We start from the raw sequence: 21,804 nt of genomic DNA, 5'->3' as shown, positions 1-21,804 counted from the left end.
AGTGCTACCCACACACCCTGAGTTCAGCATTTTTAGATGCCACATATAAGTGATAACATACAGTATTAGTCTTTCTCTGTCCAACTTATTTCACTTAGCATAATGCCTTCAAAGTTTATCCATGTTGTCACAAATGGCAAGATTTCCTTCTTTCTCGGGGCTAATTTTCTATTGTATATAATATACCACGTCTTCTTTACCTATTCATGCACTGACAGACACATATCTTGGCTATTGTGATTAATGTTCCAATGAACATGGGAGTGCGGATATCTTTCTGAAATCCTTTTTCAAAGTGGGATTTTGAATTATATGCTATGCTGTGGGATTAATGGATCATATGGTAGTTCTATTTTTAATTTCTAAAGGAACCTCTATTCTGTTTTCTACAATGACTGTACCAATTTATATTCCCACCAACAGTGAGCAAAGGTTTCCTCTTCTCCACATCCCCACCAGCATTTGTTATTTCTTTTTGATGATAGCTATTCTAACAAGTGTGAAGTGATATCTCATTGTGGTTTCAATTTGCATTTCCCTGATGATGAGTGATATTGAACACATTTTCATGTACCTGCTGGCCAGTTGTATATGTTCTTTGGAAAGATGACTATTCAGTTCCTCTGCCCATGTTTTAGTTGGATTTTGGGGGTTTTGCTATTGAGTGTATGAGGTCCTTATATATTTTGAATATTAATCCCTTATCAGATACATGGTTTGCAAATATTTTCTTCCATTCTGTAAGTTGCCCTTTCATTTTGTTGATTGTTTCTACTGCTTTGCAGAAGCCTTTTAGTTTGGTGTAGTCCCACTTATTAATTTTTTCTTTTGTTGCTTGTGCTTTTGGTGTCATAACTAAAAAAATAATTGCCAAGACTCATGTCAAGAAGCTATGTTTTCAGGGTGCCTGGGTGGCTCAGTCATTAAGCGTCTGCCTTTGGCTCAGGTCATGATCCCAGGGTACTGGGATCGAGCCCCATATTGGGCTCCCTGTTCTGTGGGAAGCCTGCTTCTCCCTCTCCTGCTCCCCCGGCTTGTGTTCCCTCTTTTGCTGTGTCTCTCTCTGTCAAATAAATAAATAAAATCTTTTAAAAAAAAGCTATGTTTTCTTCTGGAAGTTTTATTGTTTTGGGTCCTACATTTAAGTCTTCAATTCATTTCAAGTTCATGTTTTTGAGTGGTATAAGATAGTGGTACAATTTAATTATTTTGCCTATGGTTATCCAGTTTTCCCAACACCATTTATTGAAGAGACTGTCCTTTCCCTATTGAGTATTCTTGGCTGCCTTGTTGATAGCTGACTGTATATGTGAGGTTTTATTTCTGGGCTCTTGATTCTGTTCTGTTGGTCCATGTATCTATTTTTATGCTGTGCCATACTGTTAGATTAGCTTTGTAGTATAGTTTGAGGGGGAGGAGTTAAGATGGTAGAGGATTAGGGAGACCCTAAGCATGTCTCATCCCTCAAATACAGCTAGATAGTTATCAGATCATTCCAAACATCCAAGAAATCAATCGGAGGTCTAAGAGAACAGAAACTACAAGTCTACAAGAAGAAAAGTGACCATCTTTGGAAGATTCTTTAACAAGCAGACCAAAACACATGCAGGATCTAGTTTTGTTGCTGTTGTTGTTATTGTTGGACTTTTTATTTTGTCTTTTTCTTTCTTCTTTTCTTTTCTGGACAAAATGATGAGATGGAGAAATTCACCCCACAAGAAAGAACAGGAGGTAGTACAACCAGGGATTTAATCAATATAGATATAAGTAAGATGTCTGAGCCAGAATTTAAAACAACAATTATAAGGATATTAGCTGGGCTTGAAAAAAGCATAGAAGACACTAGATAAACCCTTACTGCAGAGATAAAAGAACTAAAATCTAGTCAGGCTGAAATTAAAAATGCTATAACCAAGATGCAATCCCAAGTGGAGGTCATAAAAATGAGGATGGACAAAGCAGAGGGGCAAATCAGTAATATAGAAGATAAAATTGTGGGGGGAAATGAAGCTGAAAAGAAGAGGGAAAAAAAGGTAATGGACCACAAAGGTAGACTTAAGGAACTCAGTGACTTATTAAATGTAATGACATTCGTATCATAAGAGTCCCAGAAGATGAAGAGAGAGAAAAGGGGACAGAAGATTTATTTGAACAAATTATCGCTGAAAAGTTCCCTAATCTGGGGAAGGACACAGACATCAAAATCCAAGAAGCACAGAGAACTCCCATTAAATTCAACAAAAGCCAGCCATCATCAAGGCATATCATAGTCAAATTCTCAAAATACACAGATAAGGAAAGACTCCTGAAAGCAGCAAGGGAAAAATGTCTTTAACCTACAAAGCAAGACAGAACAGGTTTGCAGCAAATCTGTCCACTGAAACCTGGCAGGCTAGAAAGGAGTGGAAGGAAATGTTCAACGTGCTGAATGGGGAAAATATGCAGCCAAGAATTCTTTATCCAGCAGGACTGTCATTCAGAATAGAAAGAGAGAGAAAGAGAGTTTCCCAGACAAATAAAAACGAAAGGAGTTTGTGACCACTAAACCAGCCCTGCAAGCAATTTTAAGGGAGACTCTTTGGGTGGTGAAAAAAAAAAAAAAAAGACCAAAAGAAACAAAGACTAGAAAGGACCAGAGAACATCACCAGAAACACCAACTCTGCAGGTAACACGGCACTAAATTCATATCTTTCAATAATCTCTCTGTAGTATCATTTGAAATCAAGAAGGGTAATGCCTCCAGCTTTGTTCTTTCTCAGTATTGCTTTGGCTATTCAGGGTCTTTTGTGGTTCCGTATAAATTTAAGGATTTTTTTTCTATGTCTGTGAAAAAATACCTTTGGAATTTTTATAGGAACTGGATTGAATCTATAGATGATTTTTGGTAGTACAGACATTTTAACAATACTAATTTTTCTGACCCATGAATGTGAGCTATACTTCCATTTGTTTTTGTCTTTTTCAATTGCTTTCATCATGGTTTTGTAGTTTTCATTGTATAGATCTTTCACCTTCTTATTTAAATTTATTTCCAAGTATTTTGTTGTTTTTTATGCTATTGTTAGTGGTATTATTTTCTTTATTTCTTTTTCAGATATAAAGTATATGGAAATGCAACTGATTTCTGTATGTTGATTTTGTATACTGCAACTTTACTGAATTCATTGATTAGTTCTGACAGTTTTTTGGTGGAGTCTTTAGGATTTTCTATATATAAGATCATATCATCTGCAAACAAAGACAATTATGCTTCTTCCTTTCCTATTTGGATACCCATTTTTTCTTGCCTGATTGCTCTGGCTTAGACTTCTGGTACTATGTTGAATAGGAGTGGTGAGAATGGGCACTCTTGTTTGTAAGGCTCATTTTCTTATAGACTTTTCTTTCTCCCTTCAAACTAGTTGGTTAAGTGAGTATTTTTTAATGAAACAGTCAAGCTAGATTTTGTGTCATCAGACTTCATGATCAATTGTGTGTGTGTGTATGTGTGTGTGCGTGTTTAGAGTTCTTAGTGTGGCTTACAATAAAAAAGTTTTGAAAATCACTGGCTTAAATGATAGTAATATAACAGTTCTATTTTCAGTCTATTGTTCTTTCCACACTCTTCCTTGCTGATTCCACTTAACCATATATATTTAAGATTTCAAATCTTTTTATCTCAAACCTATACTTTTTTCATGCATTTCAGTCTAGGACAGTGAGGTCCTTTTTATGTAGCATGATGGGGGCAAGTATTTGATCAGACACTCTAAAAATCCAGTTAGAGTAAGGAATAATAAAAATGATGTATATGTACCATACATATTTTATTTCCATAAAAAAATGGGACTACATTTTAATTTTTTTATGTTATGTTAAACCCCATACATTACATCATTAGTTTTTGATGTAGTGTTCCACGATTCATTGTTTGCATATAACACCCAGTGCTCCTTTTAGAACGTGCCCTCTTTAATACCCATCACCAGGCTAACCCATCCTCCCACCCCCCTCCCCTCTAGAACCCTCAGTTTGTTTTTCAGAGTCCATAGTCTCTCATGGTTTATCTCCCCTTCTGATTTCCCCCCCTTCATTCTTCCCCTCCTGCTATCTTCTTCTTTTTAACATATAATGTATTTTTTGCTTCAGAGGTACAGATCTGTGGGACTACATTTTAATTTAATGTAGCCATATTCTTTGGAGATTTTCTTGCACAAAAATACCCATTTATCATCTATACTTCCATTTTCAGTTTCTCTTAAGTGGAGCAAAGTGCTTTTTTTAAAAATTGAGCAGAAATTTCCATCAGAATCCATCTAGATTTTAATTCCTTGCCCAATCTTTTTACAGTTATTTATCCATACCAAATTCAGCTTTACATAAACTTTCCAAAACATTCAAATTTGTTTTTACGGTAATAACTCCCTTTTCCATTTATAGTTTAACAGTTTATATAATGATTAAGTTATCAATTTAATAATAAGTACAACTCTTTTATAAACAAACCTGGAAACAAGCTCAACAACTCAACCCATAGGAACACAAATGTGCTGGCTTACTAAAAGTGTAGCTTACTAGATGTAAAGTTTAGCATGCCATCAACATCAGTATGAATGTTTTACAGTAGGAAGGATGAATATAGTTCAGGCCATCAGGGTAGTTAAATGGAGGTCAGTTAAAGGATCTTCTATATCAACAAATCTCTGTTGAGACGTAGATTTCCCAGTGGAAATCCAAATTCAACATATAAAAAGTAAACTATTTTCCCTATTAAATTCAGTCCTAATTTTTTTTTATTTCTCTGCCACTATCGTCCACCCACAACTACCCCTGAAATAACCCACAAATTATCTTTGACTTCTCATGTTCCTTCATTTTTTCCTCTTAAAAATATCCCCACTCTCTATCTTTGCTATACTACTCTTAATTCAAATCCTCATTATCCTTTGCTTACACTACTACAGAAGGCTCCTGACTAGTATAACAGTCACTGGTCCCATTTTTGCCTTCAATTCATTCTATACCCACTCACCAGATGACTTAACTAGAGTGAAAATCTGACCTTGTAATTCTTCCAATTAAAACCTTTCAATGACCTTCATAGCTTATATGCATTGAGTCTTACAATATGCTAGACACAGTGCTAAGCATTTTTATGACAAATTAACTTATTCATTCATGTAACAATACCTATTGAACACCTAACACCTAGCAGTTTCTGTTTTGGCCTTAGGAATACAGCCATAAATAAAACAAATAAATGTAAATTTTGTGGAGCCAGGATTTTTATCTTTTTCTTTCACTGCTCTATTCCCAACTCCAGGCAGTCCAATGTCAAAGTCTAAACTGTTAGCTCCAACCAATCTCTTTCAACCATTCTTTCCAACTCCCTACATGGCATTTTCCCCTCAAGCAAAATTTAATAGCTTTAGTTTACCAGACACTGTGCTCTTCATTGCTCTTTTTCCCAGGATTCTTTGTCTTTCTCCAATGATAGAAAACAACATAATACATAAACAGTGGTTTTAAATGTATATCAATCATGTGTTATCAGCCATTCCTAGAGAAACATGGAGTTAGAAATAGAATGAATCCAAAAGACTTGAGAGAACATTTTTCCTAAGATAGACTTTACGGTTCAAAGAATGATAGTGCCCCTGGCAGATAATGGAGCTATCCATTAAAATCCAAGAATTATAAATTTAAAAAGGACAAGATACAGTGAATAGCTTTCATCTAGGTTCTACTTCATAATTTAAGTATTTTATGCTTTATGCTTTTTTTCTGAGTTTGGATTACCAGTGTCTAAATTTTGTCTTGACTTACAGATAAAGGGAAGATCAAACTAAATACATTGATAGAAGAATTGAGTACTGCTTTAGGTAAGTGAAAAATAACTTAATTCTTTATACAGTTTTAATGATAATTTTACCATCCCTTTCGTCCCTTGTTGATTTCACCATTTTAACCCTTCATTAATTAAACATTTTCATTAATTAACATTAATTAAACATTTCTGCCTGCTTTGATAACCTATGATTTTTTTGATAATCTGTGCTTTTGCAACAGAGGTACTAGGTCTTGGCATAAGACAAAAAATTTCAAAATTTAGATTATAACTGAGATACTATATATAGACATAATTACTTGAATAAGTCATCACAAATATAATTTCTTGGGCAATTATATTAGCCTTATATTATTATATGTAGTATTTTCCTCTAACATGAAGACATGCCTTTTATTATAAATAAGGGACAATGTTATATTTTTAAGTCTGATATTAACTCTGTATAATATAGCAGGTGACCTTAGGTCTTTGTTCATCTAGCAATAGAAGATGGTACTGTACAAACACATTTTGTTTTGTTTTTCATAATTTATATTCATTTGATAATGTTCTATTATAGCCATGGCAACAGCCTTTTCTTAATAATGTGGGATGTTTTTATTCCTAATTCCACCTTTTGATCCTCACTCAACCAAAAGCACAGGAGAGATCATCAAGAACTGTCCAGACCTTCACTATTGTAGATTTTCCTTGAGAGGAGCTGACATCTGAATGTCAAGATAATTTCATCCTGGTTTTGTCTTTGAATCATTTGTTTAATTATTTGTTCATACAGTGCCTACACAGAAGCATTTAAGTCTCTGAAAAGCAGACTTCAAACAGCTGTGAGACAAACAAAAGTAGCTGAAGGTATTATAAGAAGGAAAGGGAAGCACTCTAGAATCATGGTCCAATATTTCTCAGGCCTGAAAGAAAACTAGTCCCAATTATAATTATGCCTTAAGTCTACTTTACATACCCAAGTTGTCTTTTCTTTTCTTAGATAAATTAGATCTGTAGTGTGAATCCAAGTACAATATGCATTATTAACAATGGTACATATCCCCTTATAGTTGGGCAAAAGAAAATTCAAAGCAATTCTATCATTTATCTAGGAAATTTTAACTGGTTTATTATACTGAATGATAGGGCATGAACTGTATTATATGCTAAGTCAGTCACAAATTTTTTTATTACTATGGTTAGAAAACATTATACTTAGGAATCTCTTCCACCAGATATTATTTATTTCCCCAGAAAAGTTTCTATCCCCTTGGACTAAGAAGATAAGATCCATTGAACCGCTGGAAAGTCATGCACAATTCATACACATAAATTTTCAATTAGCCCTACAGTAATTCTTTAAATTGGTTTGCTAGTAAAAGGCTGAGTTACAGAGTTAGGATTGTCCTAACTCTAGCAAAATGATTATCTCTAGTAAAACTTAAACCTCAATAAGTTATTGGTAGAAGTAAGGGAGATCATGATAGGCTAAGTCAGAAGTGTATAATACTAAACAATAAAAAGAAAAAAATATGACAAAAATAGTGAATAAAAATATGTGAAAAACACACAAAGCACTGACAAATCAATATTTTCTTATTCTCATGGTCTTGGATGGAAGCTCTCTACTTCATGCAGTTTTCCACTTGTTCTGAGGATCTTGGATCTTAGGTCAGCAGGTGACTTATATGAACCACCTGCTTCTTGGATACTCTGGAGAACCTCAATTTAAGCTTCTAATATAATTTTGCAATTCTGATAATGTCTCTTCCATTTTTCCAGAAGTTTTGGCGTTCAAAACACAGTGAAGTTTCTAAATAATAGCCAAAACCTCTGGTATAATCATGAATAATTACCAAAATAAAGCATATTGCCCTATAATTGAATATATAAGATGGAATGCTCTAAGTAGGTAGCAGGATATCCAAAAGTTTGCTGGCCAGTATGAGTGCTATGGATTTTTGATGAAAGAGTGTTTCAACCCATCCAGAAAATAAACATAATATTATTAGTACATATTCATAATTCAGAAGCAAATATATAAAATCCATTTGGATATGCTCAAAGGGTTCCTTAAGATGTGGTTCTAATCCAGGGCTCAAAGTTACAGACTTTCCATATTTATTTTGATTTCAGATGAGGCATGAATTGGTGATATCCTCTAATATAATACAAAATATCCTAATCAGTGTTTAATAATGTAGAGAATTTGTTCTTATAGTGATGGCTTGTTTTATGTAAGATTTTGGCAAATGTCAATTTGAAATATTATCTGATGCAACTAGGTAGAAATCCTGGCTTTGCCAAATCTTATCCTCATGGATATTATAACCTAACTATTCCAATTATTTCTTTACAAAATTGAGGTCAAATTTTGTGCTTCTATAATGGAATCTTTGAATCTGATCCTATACGTGTTTTTTGTTTGTTTTTTTGTTTTGGGGTTTTTTTTTAAGATTTTACTTATTTGTCAGAGAGAGAGAGAGGGAGGAAGAAAGCACAAGCAGGCAGAGTGGCAGGCAGAGGGAGAAGCAGGCTCCCCGCTGACCAAGGAGCCCGATGAGGGACTCCATCCCAGGACCCTGGGATCATGACCTGAGCCGAAGGCAGATGCTTAGCCGACTGAGCCACCCAGGTGTCCCTCTACACTTGTTTTTCGAGGTCCTTCAAAAAGAACTTTCATTTAAAAAAAATGAAAAGATGAACCACAAACTGGCTGGAAATATTTGCAAACACATATCTGATAAGGGACTTATATCCAAAATATTCAAAGAATTCTTAAAACTCAATAGTAAGGAAACAACCTAATTAAAAAGTGAGCAGAAGATCTGAATCTTAATCTCTCCAAAGAAGATTTACAGATGGCAAATAAGGATATGAAAAGATGCTCAACATCATATATCATTAGGGAATTGCAAATTAAAATAATGAGGGAACACTACACACCTATTAGAATGGCAAGAAGAATGCAAAATGGTATAGTCACTTTGGAAGACAGTTTGACAGTTTCTTACAAAGCTAAACTTAATCTTATCATAAGATCCAATAATCACAAATTAGGTATTTACCCAAATGAGTTGAAAAAATGTGAACACAAAGACCTGCACACAAACGTTTATAGCAGCTTTATTTATAATTGCCAAAACTTGCAAGCAAATACGATGTTCTTGAATAGAAGAATGGATAAACAAACTGTGATACACCCATATAATAAAATATTATTCAATAATAAAAAGAAATGGGCTATCAATCTATGGAAAAAATGGAAAGATCAGTGGTTGCCAGGAGTTTAGGAGGGTGGTATAGGGAGGAGAGATGAGTATAAGGGCCACAACAGAATTTTAGGTCAGTGAAACTCTGTATGTTACTGTAATGGTGAATACATGACATATTGCATTTGTCAAAATCCATAGTACTGTATGATACAAAGAGTGAACACCAAGGATATATCTGGATCAGTAAGAAAAAAAGATATAGGAAGCTTCTAGAAGAATCCATGTGCAGGCTTCCTATGCACTCCTTCTTATGAGGGGTCATATATAACATACCTTCCTTCCAGCAGCAAAAATGTAGTTACACATTTGTGCCCAGAGAAACCCATTAGAGACTCAGTGCCCAAGGTTTTTTATTTGGGGCTACTCACATAGGTGCCCTCTGCCTATCAACTGTCAGTATCCCAGACTCCCAGAAGAAAAACAAGTATTCACCATAAATCACATTGTTTGCACAAGTTTAGGCACAGTGAGCTAACCTTTTCAGTTCGTATTGGAGGGAACATTCTGAAATCCAAGTTCCCAGATGTCAGCCAAGTACTAATAGCAAGCAGGCTCTTCTAAAGATAGCAGCCTCAGGCCTGCTATGTTAACTTTTTTCTGCACAGTCTATTTAGTAAGATCCACTAACGCACTTTCTCTAGTCTTTATACCATCTGTTTTTACTGTGGGCTTTTCTACCTTTAAGATAGCAATTTCTTTGAGCAGCATCAAAACACCAAGTAATAATTACTATAAAAGTATATCGCCTATCATTTAGTTTTACCAATTTGAAATCTCTAGAAAAGGCCAATGCTCAGTCACTTGAACCAATCTTGTATCTGTTAAGGACTTAGATCTTTCAAGAGAAACTAAACTAATTATTGCATCTTTAACCTACTATGGTCCCTTTTCACTATTAAGACAAGACCCATCAACAAATAATATTAAGTCAGAGCGTGGTACTGAAATACCCAAAAGATCTGTTTACGACATGGACACTTACTAAACTACAGAAATACAATTATGTAAATTATAATTACAGAAGTAGAAAACTTCTTCATAGGGTAAAGGTAATAGAGTCACTGGATTGAGAGTGTTATACCAATGGATAGTAATATGGGGAGAGAGTAGCAATATTCCATAATTAGTAACCAACCAGTCAAAAAATATTGGATATTTTCAGTTAGCAATAGAGATTATAATTGCATATAGTAACATCAGATTTAAATATGATCTTAATATGAGATCGAAGATGCTTTGACTAGCAATTTAGAAAGTGCAATTGCTCTGAAGCCAGAAGGATATAGTCAAGGCTACTGAATTAAGGGATAAGCTATAATAAGCAATGGGTCTTTTAGTATACACTATTCATGTACTGTGTTAATGCTCCTGAAGAGTGGCCTAAACTCGTGCACTGATAATCTAGAATTAATCAGTCTGATTCTTGTCTTGAAGGATACCCTTCTTCTCAAAACAAAGAATTCCACATAAAGAGCAGTTCATAGTTTAGAATTATTAAATATACAAGTAAATGAGGCACTATAAGTAAGATACCCATCGTGAACAACATTTAGCAGAATCAGATCAGGGAAGATTTTAGATTTTGGAATTATCAGGCCAAAAATTATTAAATAAGCATGCTTAATATAATTTAATAATGAAAAGAGAGGCTTGAGTACATTTGAGTAAAGAGCAAGCAGATTTGATAAAGAACCAAATAGACTTTTGAGAAATTAAAATAGTAAAAATTTAAAACATTTGAAGATTTTAACAGTAATTTATGAACAGCTGAAGAAACAACTAAGCAGCTTAACAAATTACAAGGTATATAGCACAAAAAGACAAAGAAATGAGAAATATGAAAGAGAGGTTAAGAGACACAGTCAAGTGACTCCTAAGCAGAATAAATAAAAAGAAATATCCATACTAGACATATACATTTGAAATATGCAACATATCTAATTTACTGATTAAAAGTTTAGGATTCTAGACAGTAAGCTTTCAGAGATTCACTTTCCACTGATTTAAACCAAAAGACTTTTTTTTTTAAAGATTTTATTTATTTATTTGAGAGAAAGAGAGAATGAGAGATAGAGAGCACGAGAGGGAAGAGGGTCAGAGGGAGAAGCAGACTCCCTGCTGAGCAGGGAACCCGATGTGGGACTCGATCCCGGGACTCCAGGATCATGACCTGAGCCGAAGGCAGTCACTTAACCAACTGAGCCACCCAGGTGCCCTAAACCAAAAGACTTAATTAAACCAAAATTGTTTTTCCTTTCTAAAGTTACAAAGTATAAAACTATTTACAATAATCAAAAGATTATTTACCATAAAAATAGTACAAAACAAAAATTATTGGGGAAGCCTGAGGCCCTCTTTTTGAAACATTCTTTCTAATAAGCATCAACTATGTGCATTTTATGTATATTGTATTCATATAAGCTTCTAATCTAGAAATCCTTTCTAGATTTATGTGCCTAACATTATACTGCTCCTAACATAATTATAATTTCAAACTATCAGGAAAACTACTTGAATTTCTATTTTGTGTAGCAAAGACCGAAATTATTATTTGTTTTATTTTTTTACATGTTTATATAATTAGTCAAGGTAATAACAAATTTTAATTTTTGTTTGTTCTAGAATACATGATTTTTAACTACCCATGAAATTATCTTAATGACACATGAGTGAAAATCTTGCTAGTTAACAGCATTTGACTGTAATAACTTACTAATTTTGTGTTCTTCCCAAATTCTTCTTTGTCACAATTTCTGTCTTTTCTAGGAGAGCAGATAGACATCAGTGATGTATATGATGTTCTGAAAGACATGAAAGTTGAGGTCACAGACAAGGAATACTTTAATTTAGTAAAAACTCTACCAGTTGATGGTAAGGATTTAAAATATATATGTATAATTCATGGAGCTTTAGAGTGCTTGACTGTAGGATTTTCTTTTTTTTTTAATTTTTTTAATTAACATTATGTATTATTTGTTTCAGGGGTACAGGTCTGTGATTCATCAGTCTTACACAATTCACAGTGCTCACCATAGCACATACCCTCCCCAATGTCCATCACCCAGCCACCCCATCCCTCCCACCCCCCTCCACTCCAGCAACCCTCAGTTTGTTTCCTGAGATTAAGAGTCTCTTATGGTTTGTCTCCCACTCTGGTTTCGTCTTGTTTCATTTTTTCCCTCCCTTCCCCTATGATCTGTAGGATTTTCTTCTAAAATGATACCAGACTGTTACCAGGTTGGTTTTGTTTAATCATTTTTGAAAACTTTTTTTTAGAATGCAACTTTCTTTTTAATTATTTGATTTTTGCCAAAGAAAATTTGGGTCATTTAGTTTTTATTATGGTAGGCAATAGCTATTTCACTTAATCCTGCCAATAACATGTGTGTTTTGTTGTCCTTGGTTCCATTAATATTCCTGAGAGTAAGAGGAAAGATGTAAAAATGGAAGAATAAAGAGTGTAAGGAAAGAAATCAGAGAAACAAGTAAATCAAATGAGATATATGTTTTATAAGTTTTAAGCCATAATCCTTGCCTTTCATGCAAGAGTGAATAAATTTGCATCATTAAAATCTTTCTCCAAACAAACTTTGTTATTATTTGAGAACAAATTAGGTAAATTTCAGAAAAATCATTAAAAAGTCTATCTTTTTGAAATTATGGAATTAGGGAAAGAATTGTAGAATATTTATTGGTTAAGTGAATCTCCCTTATTATTTTTCTCTCACCCGAATTATGCCTTTTCTTACAGCTGAAGGAAAAGTGTATCAAAAAAGGTTGCTGGATGGTGTGAAGACTCTTAAAAGTGAGTGAGAAGTATAATGAGAAAGCAGATAAATCTGAGATAGTCTCTTATTTTTCATATACACTAGTTTATTCTTATTACATTAAAAATTTCATATATGTATTTTCTAAAATTTATGGATATGTTATATATGCCATAAATCCCTGGAAAATTACCCAGCCCTTTTAGAACTTGCATTATGTTGATAATGAACAAAAGATATAGTCAAACAATGAGACTCTATATCTAGTTTTAAAGTTGACCCTCCTGGGCACCTGGGTGGCTCAGTTGGTTAAGCAACTGCCTTCGGCTCAGGTCATGATCCTGGAGTCCCAGGATCGAGTCTCGCATCAGGCTCCCTGCTCAGCAGGGAGTCTGCTTCTCCCTCTGACCCTCTTCCCTCTCATGCTTTCTATCTCTCAAATAAATAAATAAAATCTTAAAATAAAAAAATTTTTAAAAAAATAAAGTTGACCCTCCTAGTACAGTTGACTAGGTCTTACTGGACCTGAATGTCTTCATGAGTAAAGTGAGAACAATAATATACATGAATTAATAAGGAATTTTCCACATCTTGGTTGTTTTTATGATACTTTGTCTCTCCTAAGGAGGAAAGGTTGATATCAATAACCTGGACACATTTCTGGAAAATATGGGGATTAAGCTCTCACATAAAGAACTTGAAGATTTTTCACAAACCCTACCAGTTGATGGTGAGCATTGTACATAAAAATGTATTCCCTTTAGGACAGCTTGGGTTTGAAAGTATCCATAGACGAGTGATAGTCTTTATTTAGTATCAACAGGACATTTTTTTAAAGATTTTATTTATTTATTTGAGAGAGAGAACAAGCTGGGGGGCAGGGGGAGGGGCAGCAGGAAGGGAAGAAGCAGGCTCCCTGCTAAGCAGGGAACCCGAGGCAGAACTGGAAGTAGGGCTGGATCCCAGGACCCTGGGATCATGACCTGAGCTGAAGGCAGCCGCTTAACTGACTGAGCCACCCAGACGCCCCTCAACAGAACATTTTTAAAAGCACGTACCGAATGGAGCGCTGGGTGTTACATGCAAACAATGAATCATGGAACACTACATCAAAAACTAATGATGTATGGTGATAAACATAACATAATAAAAATTTTAAAAAAGCATGTAGCTGAATGCAGGTCTCAAATGAAAGTACATCCTGACTCTTCATTAACAGAGTATTCTATGAATAATGAAAATTAGTGAGAGTTCTGACAAACCATTCTTAGGTCAAAGCATGAAGAAGAAAAGGAAAATAGAATGTGAAACATTTAAAAGAAACATTAAAGAGGTAAGTAAGAGAACAGTCTATGATGAGGAATGGTTAAATTTGCCTGTTCAGATACAGTCAGAAAGACTGGAAAGGGATAGAGAGAAACACACTAAGAATTTTAAAAGAGATATAACTGTGAATATCGAGCATAATAATACTATTACAGTAAAGTATTATGATAACATGAGATTAAGATGTTAAATATATTAAAAAATGAACATTTTTCCAAAGTAAAAGAAATAAATTACCAATATTGATCAAAGAAGAAGTGAAAAATATAGATAGACCAATAATGATAGTTGAAAAAAACCATCAAATAATTACATCTGTCAACTTTCCACCACCACCCATCACTATAACAAAAGGTGACAGGCCCAGAGAGTTTTAAGAGTAAGTTCTTTCAAATCTTCAAGGAACTGTTTATTTTAATGCTTACCGATCCAGAGGACTCCAGTTTAAGATGATAAACCAAGATCTGTCTAGTTTTTCTTTCCTCCAATACCTAACAAAATGAACAATAAGAACAAAAAAGTAAAAATTCAGCAAAGGAAATTCAGCACCAATCAAATAATAAAAGGAGGCCAACCTAATGCCATAAATGTTTAATGAGGACAACCAAGGAGATAAAAGATTTTTTGAGTAGAAACAGTACAGCACAATTAGACTCCTCTTAGCCTTTCTCCTCCCTCAGAAATTAAACTGATGAAATCCTGAGATTTCTCACTAAAATGCCCAGATCTGGAGTGAAGCAAATTGGATAGATAACTTTCCCCTCTCCCTCTCTCTCTCTCTCTCTCTCTCCACTTACTAGGAAGGAATAGCTGGGGAAAAAATCAATAAAACAGGAGAAATGAACAATAGGAATCACTCATTAATGAAAGAAAAGCTTCAGAGCCAGAAATGGAGGTCTGACGTGAAGCCAGAGAACATCATCCCATGCACAGATCCATAGTTTGTTAAATGTCTTTACCAGGGTTCATTCTACCTAATTAGAGCAATGAACCCTGTTGGGACATTTGAGCAAACCTCAGATATGAGAGCAGGGCTCAAGTATAACAAAGGCCATGTAACACCTCATCACACCCTCAGATTACAATAGAAGTGGGTAGAAGTTTTCCTCAAATGCTTGTCACTGAAGAAAGCAAACTGGTCTCAGATACTATAGAAAGAGCAACTAAAGGTTACACTAAATCTTGAGAATAAAATGAAGATCTGAACAGAGCTGTTGAAGCATATGCAAAATGAAAAGAAAGGACATGGCAACAATTCTACATTAACACAGCAAAGAAAAATAGCAAAAGGAAAATAAGAAAGAAAGAAGATAGAATGGAAGGAAGAGAACATGTGAAAAACAAATAACCCAGTCTAATAGTAGTATAATTCAGTATAACCTAAGGAACAGCCAAAAAGAAGTGTTTGACAATTAATTCTTATTACAGAGCAACTTTAATGGATTCAATAAAACTAGATCTCAAAAATGAGATGGTAACATAACATGATAATATTAAAAGGGAAATTGCCTAACTAAAAAAAAAAAAAAAATGAGCACCAATCATTATAGAATTATCAAATAAATTATAAACATCAAAGTAAAAAATAGATATGGCTGAATATCTTATTGACAGAGTAAGAGAACTTAATACACCCACAGTAAACACCGGGGCACCTGGGTGGCTCAGTCAGTTAAGCATCTGCCTTTGGCTGGAGTCATAATCTCAGGGTCCTGGATCGAGCCCTGCACTGGGCTCCCTGCTCAGAGAGGAATCTGCTTCTCCCTCTCCCTCTTCCTCTGCCTCTCCCCCCCAGCTCATGCTCTCTCTCTCTCAAATAAATACATAAAATCTTTTTTTAAAAAAAGATACAGTAAATGCAGAGAAAAGATTAATGCTATCTGGAATTTAAATTAAAACTTAAAAAAAATTAATGCTATCAAATATCTAGTAGATATGGATGATTCACAAAGTAACATAAGAATATCAAATATCTTTAGAGAATATAGCAAGTAAAAAATTTTAAATCAAATCTAGTTTAAGGAAAAAAAGAAAAGTTTTCTAAAATGAAGGAGTGAATGCAGATCAGAAACACCACACCAGTTCCAGAAAATGTTGATCCAGAATATTCTACAGTGAAGTACTTCCTAGTTTACTTATTGAGGAAAAATCGGAGTTCTTCAGATATAGAAATGTTAGAAAGCACATAATAGATGGGGGAAGCAATAGGTCTCCAAAGCAACATTCAATTCCAGAAAAGAATGGAGGAATGTCTACAAAATTGAAAAAGTGTGGCAAAGAAAATTATACACAGCTAAGATGTCATTCAAATATAAAGACAAAGGGCACCTGGGTGCTCAGTCAGTTAAGCGTCTGACTCTTGGTTTGGCTCAGGTCATGATCTCAGGGTCGTGGGACCAAGCCCTACAAGGAGCTTTCTGCTCAGTGGGGAACCTGTTTCTCCCTCTCCCTCTGCCTGCCCCTCCCCCTGGTTGTGATCTCTCTCTCCCTCCCTCTCTCTCTCTCTCTGTTAAATAGATAAATAAAAAATAAAAAAACTTATTCTTAGATATCTAAGTAAATATGATGAAAAATTAATAGTCTAGAACTAAAATTCAAGATGAGGGGCGCCTGGGTGGCTCAGTCGGTTGAGCTGCTACCTTCGGCTCAGGTCATGATCCCAGGGTCCTGGGATCGAGCCCCGCACCGGGCTCCCTGCTCCGCAGGAAGCCTGCTTCTCCTTCTCCCACTCCCCCAGCTTGTATTCCCTCTCTCACTGTGTCTCTGTCAAATAAATAAATAAAATCTTTAAAAATAAAATAAAATTCAAGATGATATCAACTTTCTAGTTGGGGGACAGGTGTCATAGGTAGAGAAAGCAGAAGGAACAGTCTCATTTTTGGTCTGGAACTGCTCTTTGTCTTACAGTTGATGGGAAGGTTGATCTGGAAAATGTGACACTGAAAATGAAAGATTTTACAGGTGAGTTTCTATAACACTGAAACCCCAGTGCTCTATAGTAAATTATATTTGAATGTTGTTATCCCAGTAGTCTATTGTTCATATTAATTTTGCCATCTTACCCAATTATTGTAAAATATTTCTGCCTGATAAAATTCATTTGATCTTGAGAAGAAGATAGCAGGAGGGGAAGAATGAAGGGGAGTAAGTCGGAGGGGGAGATGAACCATGAGAGACGATGGACTCTGCAAAACAAACTGAGGGTTCTAGAGGGGAGGGGGGTGGGGGGATGGGTTAGCCTGGTGATGGGTATTAAAGAGGGCACATTCTGCGTGGAGCACTGGGTGTTATGCACAAACAATGAATCATGGAACACTACATCAAAAACTAATGATGTAATGTATGGTGACTAACATAACAATAAAAAATTTAAAAAAAATCCATTTGATCTTGGATTATCTGTTTTAAAAATAAACTACAGGACTTGTTTTTGATAACAAGTCCTATATACTTTAGAGATGTTTTTCTCATATATGTATATATGCCTTTGCCTACATGCAAATAGCTAAATTTTAGGTAAGTGTATGAATAAATAAGGTAAAGTTTTGTAAAGCTCAAGATAGTGTGGATTTTGTGAACAATCAATTACATAAGTCAGTATAAGATCTCCTGCCATAATTCTTTCTTTTGGCAATTCATTATCCAATTTGGTAAGTAGATTTTATTCTGCACATTATCCCCCAAATTAAGAGAGACTTTCTTATATCAATAATTTAGGAACAAGTTTGCTTTGACTTCTAATGACACACTATTTCTACATCCCATTTTACCTTTGCTCTTTAATCCCAAATTGGGAATGATGCCATATAAGCTATTTTAGGTATATTTTAAAATACATATCATATAAGTCATTAACATATTCTTATGAACCTTTTGAACCTCCATAATATTGAGTTATTCATTTCTAAAATTTTCACCTATAAACACTCTGTATTTTCAAAGGAGAAAAGATTGATGCCACTAATCTGAAAAACATTCTTGGAGACATGGGGATAGAAGTCAATGATAAGGAATGTCTTGATCTACAAAAATCGCTACCAGTTGATGGTGAGCTGCATCTGCAACCTCCAAAGAGTTCAGTTTTCTGGTTCTACTTGTGATATTTATATTTTAAAGTGACACATGTTCAGGTGTTACCTGCACCCATCCTTCAGCTCTTGATTTCATATGAACAGTCTATTACTCTGTGCCAATTCAAGTACAGAATTCAACTGTCAAAAGAATCCTTTTCCGGGCGCCTGGGTGGCTCAGTTGGTTAAGTGACTGCCTTCGGCTCAGGTCATGATCCTGGAGTCCCGGGATCGAGTCCCTCATCGGGCTCCCTGCTGCTCAGCGGAGGGTCTGCTTCTCCCTCTGACCCTCTTCCCTCTCGTGCTCTCTATCTCTCATTCTCTCTCTCAAATAAATAAATAAAATCTTTAAAAAAGAAAAGAATCCTTTTGCACAAAATCAGTGTTGAGGAAAGATGTTACTGATGATTTTGAAAGGGAGAGGAAAGAGGGATGTACATATTGTCTCTCTCAGTAACATTGCAGAAGTCCTTGTAAATTCCTGTTCTCTCCCAGAGTCACTTTTCCTTACATTGCCCCTGGAGATTCCCTTTTCCTTATCCTTATCCCTTCCAGAGCTAAACCCTGAAAACTCCTCCCTGTTAAGCTCAATTTCTTTTTTTTATTAAGTTTTTATTTTAATTCCAGTGCAGCTAATATACAGTGTTATATTAGTTTCAGGTGTGCAATATAGTCATTCAGCAATTCCATATATCACCCAGGGTCTTTTTTTTTTTTAAGATTTTATTTATTTGAGAGAAAGAGAGAGCATAAGCAGGGAGAGGAGCAGAAGGAGAAGGAGAAGCAGACTCCCTGCTGAGTAGGGAGCCCAACACAGGGCTCAATCCCAGGACTCCAAGATCATGACCTGAGCCTAAGTCAGATGCTTAACTGACTGAACCACCCAGGCACCCACAAGTGTACTTCTTAATCCCCATCACCTATTTCACCCATCACCCCACCTATAGCAGTTTGTTCTCTATAGTTAAGAGTCTGTTTCGGGGCACCTGGGTGGCTCAGTTGGTTAAGCGATTGCGTTCGGCTCAGGTCATGATCCTGGAGTCCCAGGATCGAGTCTGGCGTCAGGCTCCCTGCTCAGAGGGAGTCTGCTTCTTCCTCTGACCCTCCCCCCTCTCATGCTCTCTCTCTCTCATTCACTCTCAAATAAATAAATAAACACATCAATACATAAATACATAAAATCTTTTTTAAAAAAAAGAGTCTGTTTCTTGGTTTGTCTCTCTCTTTTTTTCCCTTTACTTGTTTGTTGTGGTTCTTAAATTCCACATATGAGTGAGATCATATGGTATTTGTCTTTCTCTGACTGACTTATTTCACTTAGTATAATACTCTCTAGCTCCATCCATGTCATTGCAAATGACAACATTTCATTCTTTTTTTATGGCTGAATAATATTCTGTTATATATATAACATGGTATCTATATGTATAACATGGTATACATATATACCACATCTTTATCCATTTATCTATCAATACATACTTGGGCTGCTTCCATAATTGGCTTTTATAAATAATGCCTGGGCTGCTTCCATAATTTGGCTATTATAAATAATGCTATAAACATAGGGGTGCATGTATCCCTTTGAATTAGTGTTTTTGTATTTGGTGGGGGGGGGGTAGATACCCAGTAGTGTGATCAGTGGATCGATTATTGGATCTAGAAAAAATAACAGCTAACATTTGTTGAGCCCTAATGATGTGGCAAGTTCTGTCCTCACCACACACAATGATGACACGTTATGCCCATTTTACAGTGGAGGAAACTGTGGCACAGAAAAGGCCAGAGTTTGTTGCTTAAGGCCACAAAGCTAGGCAGCAGCAGAACAAGAATTTGAACCCAGGCTCTTTACCTCTAAACCATATATCACTCTATACCATAGTAAGAACTTTTTCATTGCTTAACTTCATCATGATTTGAAGGTGAAAGTGGATAGATTTCTAAAGTTAGTCACACAAAGGAAACTCTGACCCTTATATTCTGTTTGTGACTCATTCTCTGTCCTGAACTGTGCCTTTCCTTCCAGATGATCAGAAAGTTTTTCGGAATAGATTGCTATCAACTTTGAAGTCTTTCAAAGGTGGGTAAGAAATATAATGAGAAAGTATATAAAATTGAGATTTTTAATCTCTGTATTTGTATTTTTTTCCTAGTTGTTAGGTCATGATTCCTCTGCCATTCCTTCTATATATTAATCTTAAAATTTTTTTTTTTTTTGGTGCTGTACAGGCTTGATCCCCAGGGTCAGACTCAAAGGAATCAGTCCTAAGAATCTCCACAATTGTTTTTCTATATACTTTTGGATAGGTCTAATTAGACTATTAGCCTTCACAGTGCTGAAAATAAGCATCATAATGCTCAGCTGTGAATTGTTAGTTTTCTTCTATTTTTCTTTTTTCTTTCTTTCATTTTTTTTTAAGAGAGAGAGAGAGCCAGGGGGAGGGGCAGAAGGAGAGAGAGAGAGACAGAGAGAATCTTAAGCAGGCTCCATGCCCAGGATGGAGCCCAATGAGGGGCTCAATCTCATCACCCTGTGATCATGACCTGAGCGGAAATCAAGAGTCAGACGCTTAACTGACTGAGCCATCCAGGTGCCCCTCTTCTATTTTTTCAATATAAAAGTTGCCATATGCCTACTAAATATAAATTAAAGAAAAAATAATCATCCATAGTCCTACTATCCAGTCATTACCATTCTTAATATTTTGAAGCTTAAACTAGCAATAATCTCATCAAGTTAAACTAGCAATAATCTCATCAAGTCAAAAGTGCTCTGAAATTCCATTGGAAGGCTCTATAAAAGACACCAACATACTAGTCTTGATAAGTCAAACATAGTCACTTTTTCTTGCAGTGGTGGAATACATTGTTATCCCTATAGTTAAGCAATTAGATAAAGTAGTTGGCTTGCCTAAGAGCCATAATATTAAAACTGCCTCCAAAACTAGAATCGCATTGACTTAAGACAGTTACAATATGATAGGTTTAGGGGAAATGAATCCATGTGATGGAATAATAAATTGATGTTGTCCATCTGAGATTCACTCTATTTATGCGCTTGCTGACTGCAGAATGTCAGAGAGAATCACACGCATTATTTACATTGTTCATTTTATGTATATTTTTACTGGGCATACAATTTTAAAGTTTATTTAAGATTTTATTTATTTATTTGACAGAGAGAGAGAACAAGCAGGGGCAGCAGCCAGCAGCAGAGGGAGAGGGAGAAGCAGGCTCCCCGCTGAGCAGGGAGCCCGATGCGGGGTTCGATCCCAGGACTGTGGGATACAATTTTAATTCATATATGTTAAATGACTGCATGATACAACTTCACCCTATAAAATAACTTTTTTTTCCTGTGGCAATCAACAGCTATGACTATGTAGTTTTCTGCGGAATGAAGATATAATGGTTCACTTACCAATACCCTGTCATTAGAAATTTAAGTTGTGGGTTCTTTTATCTTTCTTTTTTCTTTACTTTCCTTTTCTTTCTTTCTTTCTTTCTTTCTTTCTTTCTTTCTTTCTTTCTTTCTTTCTTTCTTTCTTTCTTT

At 35.3% G+C, this 21,804-nt stretch overlaps 1 protein-coding gene across 6 annotated transcripts in view; it reads left to right on the top strand.

Annotated features, from left to right (window-relative positions):
• EFCAB3 (EF-hand calcium binding domain 3) overlaps positions 1 to 21,804 on the top strand; it is a 306,183-nt gene that overhangs the window by 146,276 nt on the left and 138,103 nt on the right. For all 6 annotated transcript variants that reach the window (XM_073883095.1, XM_073883094.1, XM_073883093.1 and 3 more), the window contains 7 exons: positions 5,809 to 5,862; positions 11,855 to 11,959; positions 12,840 to 12,893; positions 13,481 to 13,585; positions 17,089 to 17,142; positions 18,124 to 18,228; positions 20,278 to 20,331. In XM_073883095.1, the coding sequence (XP_073739196.1) occupies positions 5,809 to 5,862; positions 11,855 to 11,959; positions 12,840 to 12,893; positions 13,481 to 13,585; positions 17,089 to 17,142; positions 18,124 to 18,228; positions 20,278 to 20,331 (531 nt within the window). The remainder of the gene's footprint in view (positions 1 to 5,808; positions 5,863 to 11,854; positions 11,960 to 12,839; positions 12,894 to 13,480; positions 13,586 to 17,088; positions 17,143 to 18,123; positions 18,229 to 20,277; positions 20,332 to 21,804) is intronic.

This window comes from Callorhinus ursinus, unplaced genomic scaffold, assembly GCF_003265705.2.
Source record: "Callorhinus ursinus isolate GAN/ISIS: 27379988/994484 unplaced genomic scaffold, GSC_fseal_2.0 scaffold50, whole genome shotgun sequence".
In the NCBI taxonomy this organism is placed as follows: Eukaryota; Metazoa; Chordata; class Mammalia; order Carnivora; family Otariidae; genus Callorhinus; species Callorhinus ursinus.
The sequence above is the reverse complement of the archived record's forward strand: the minus strand, read 5'-3'. Positions and strand labels throughout refer to the sequence as shown.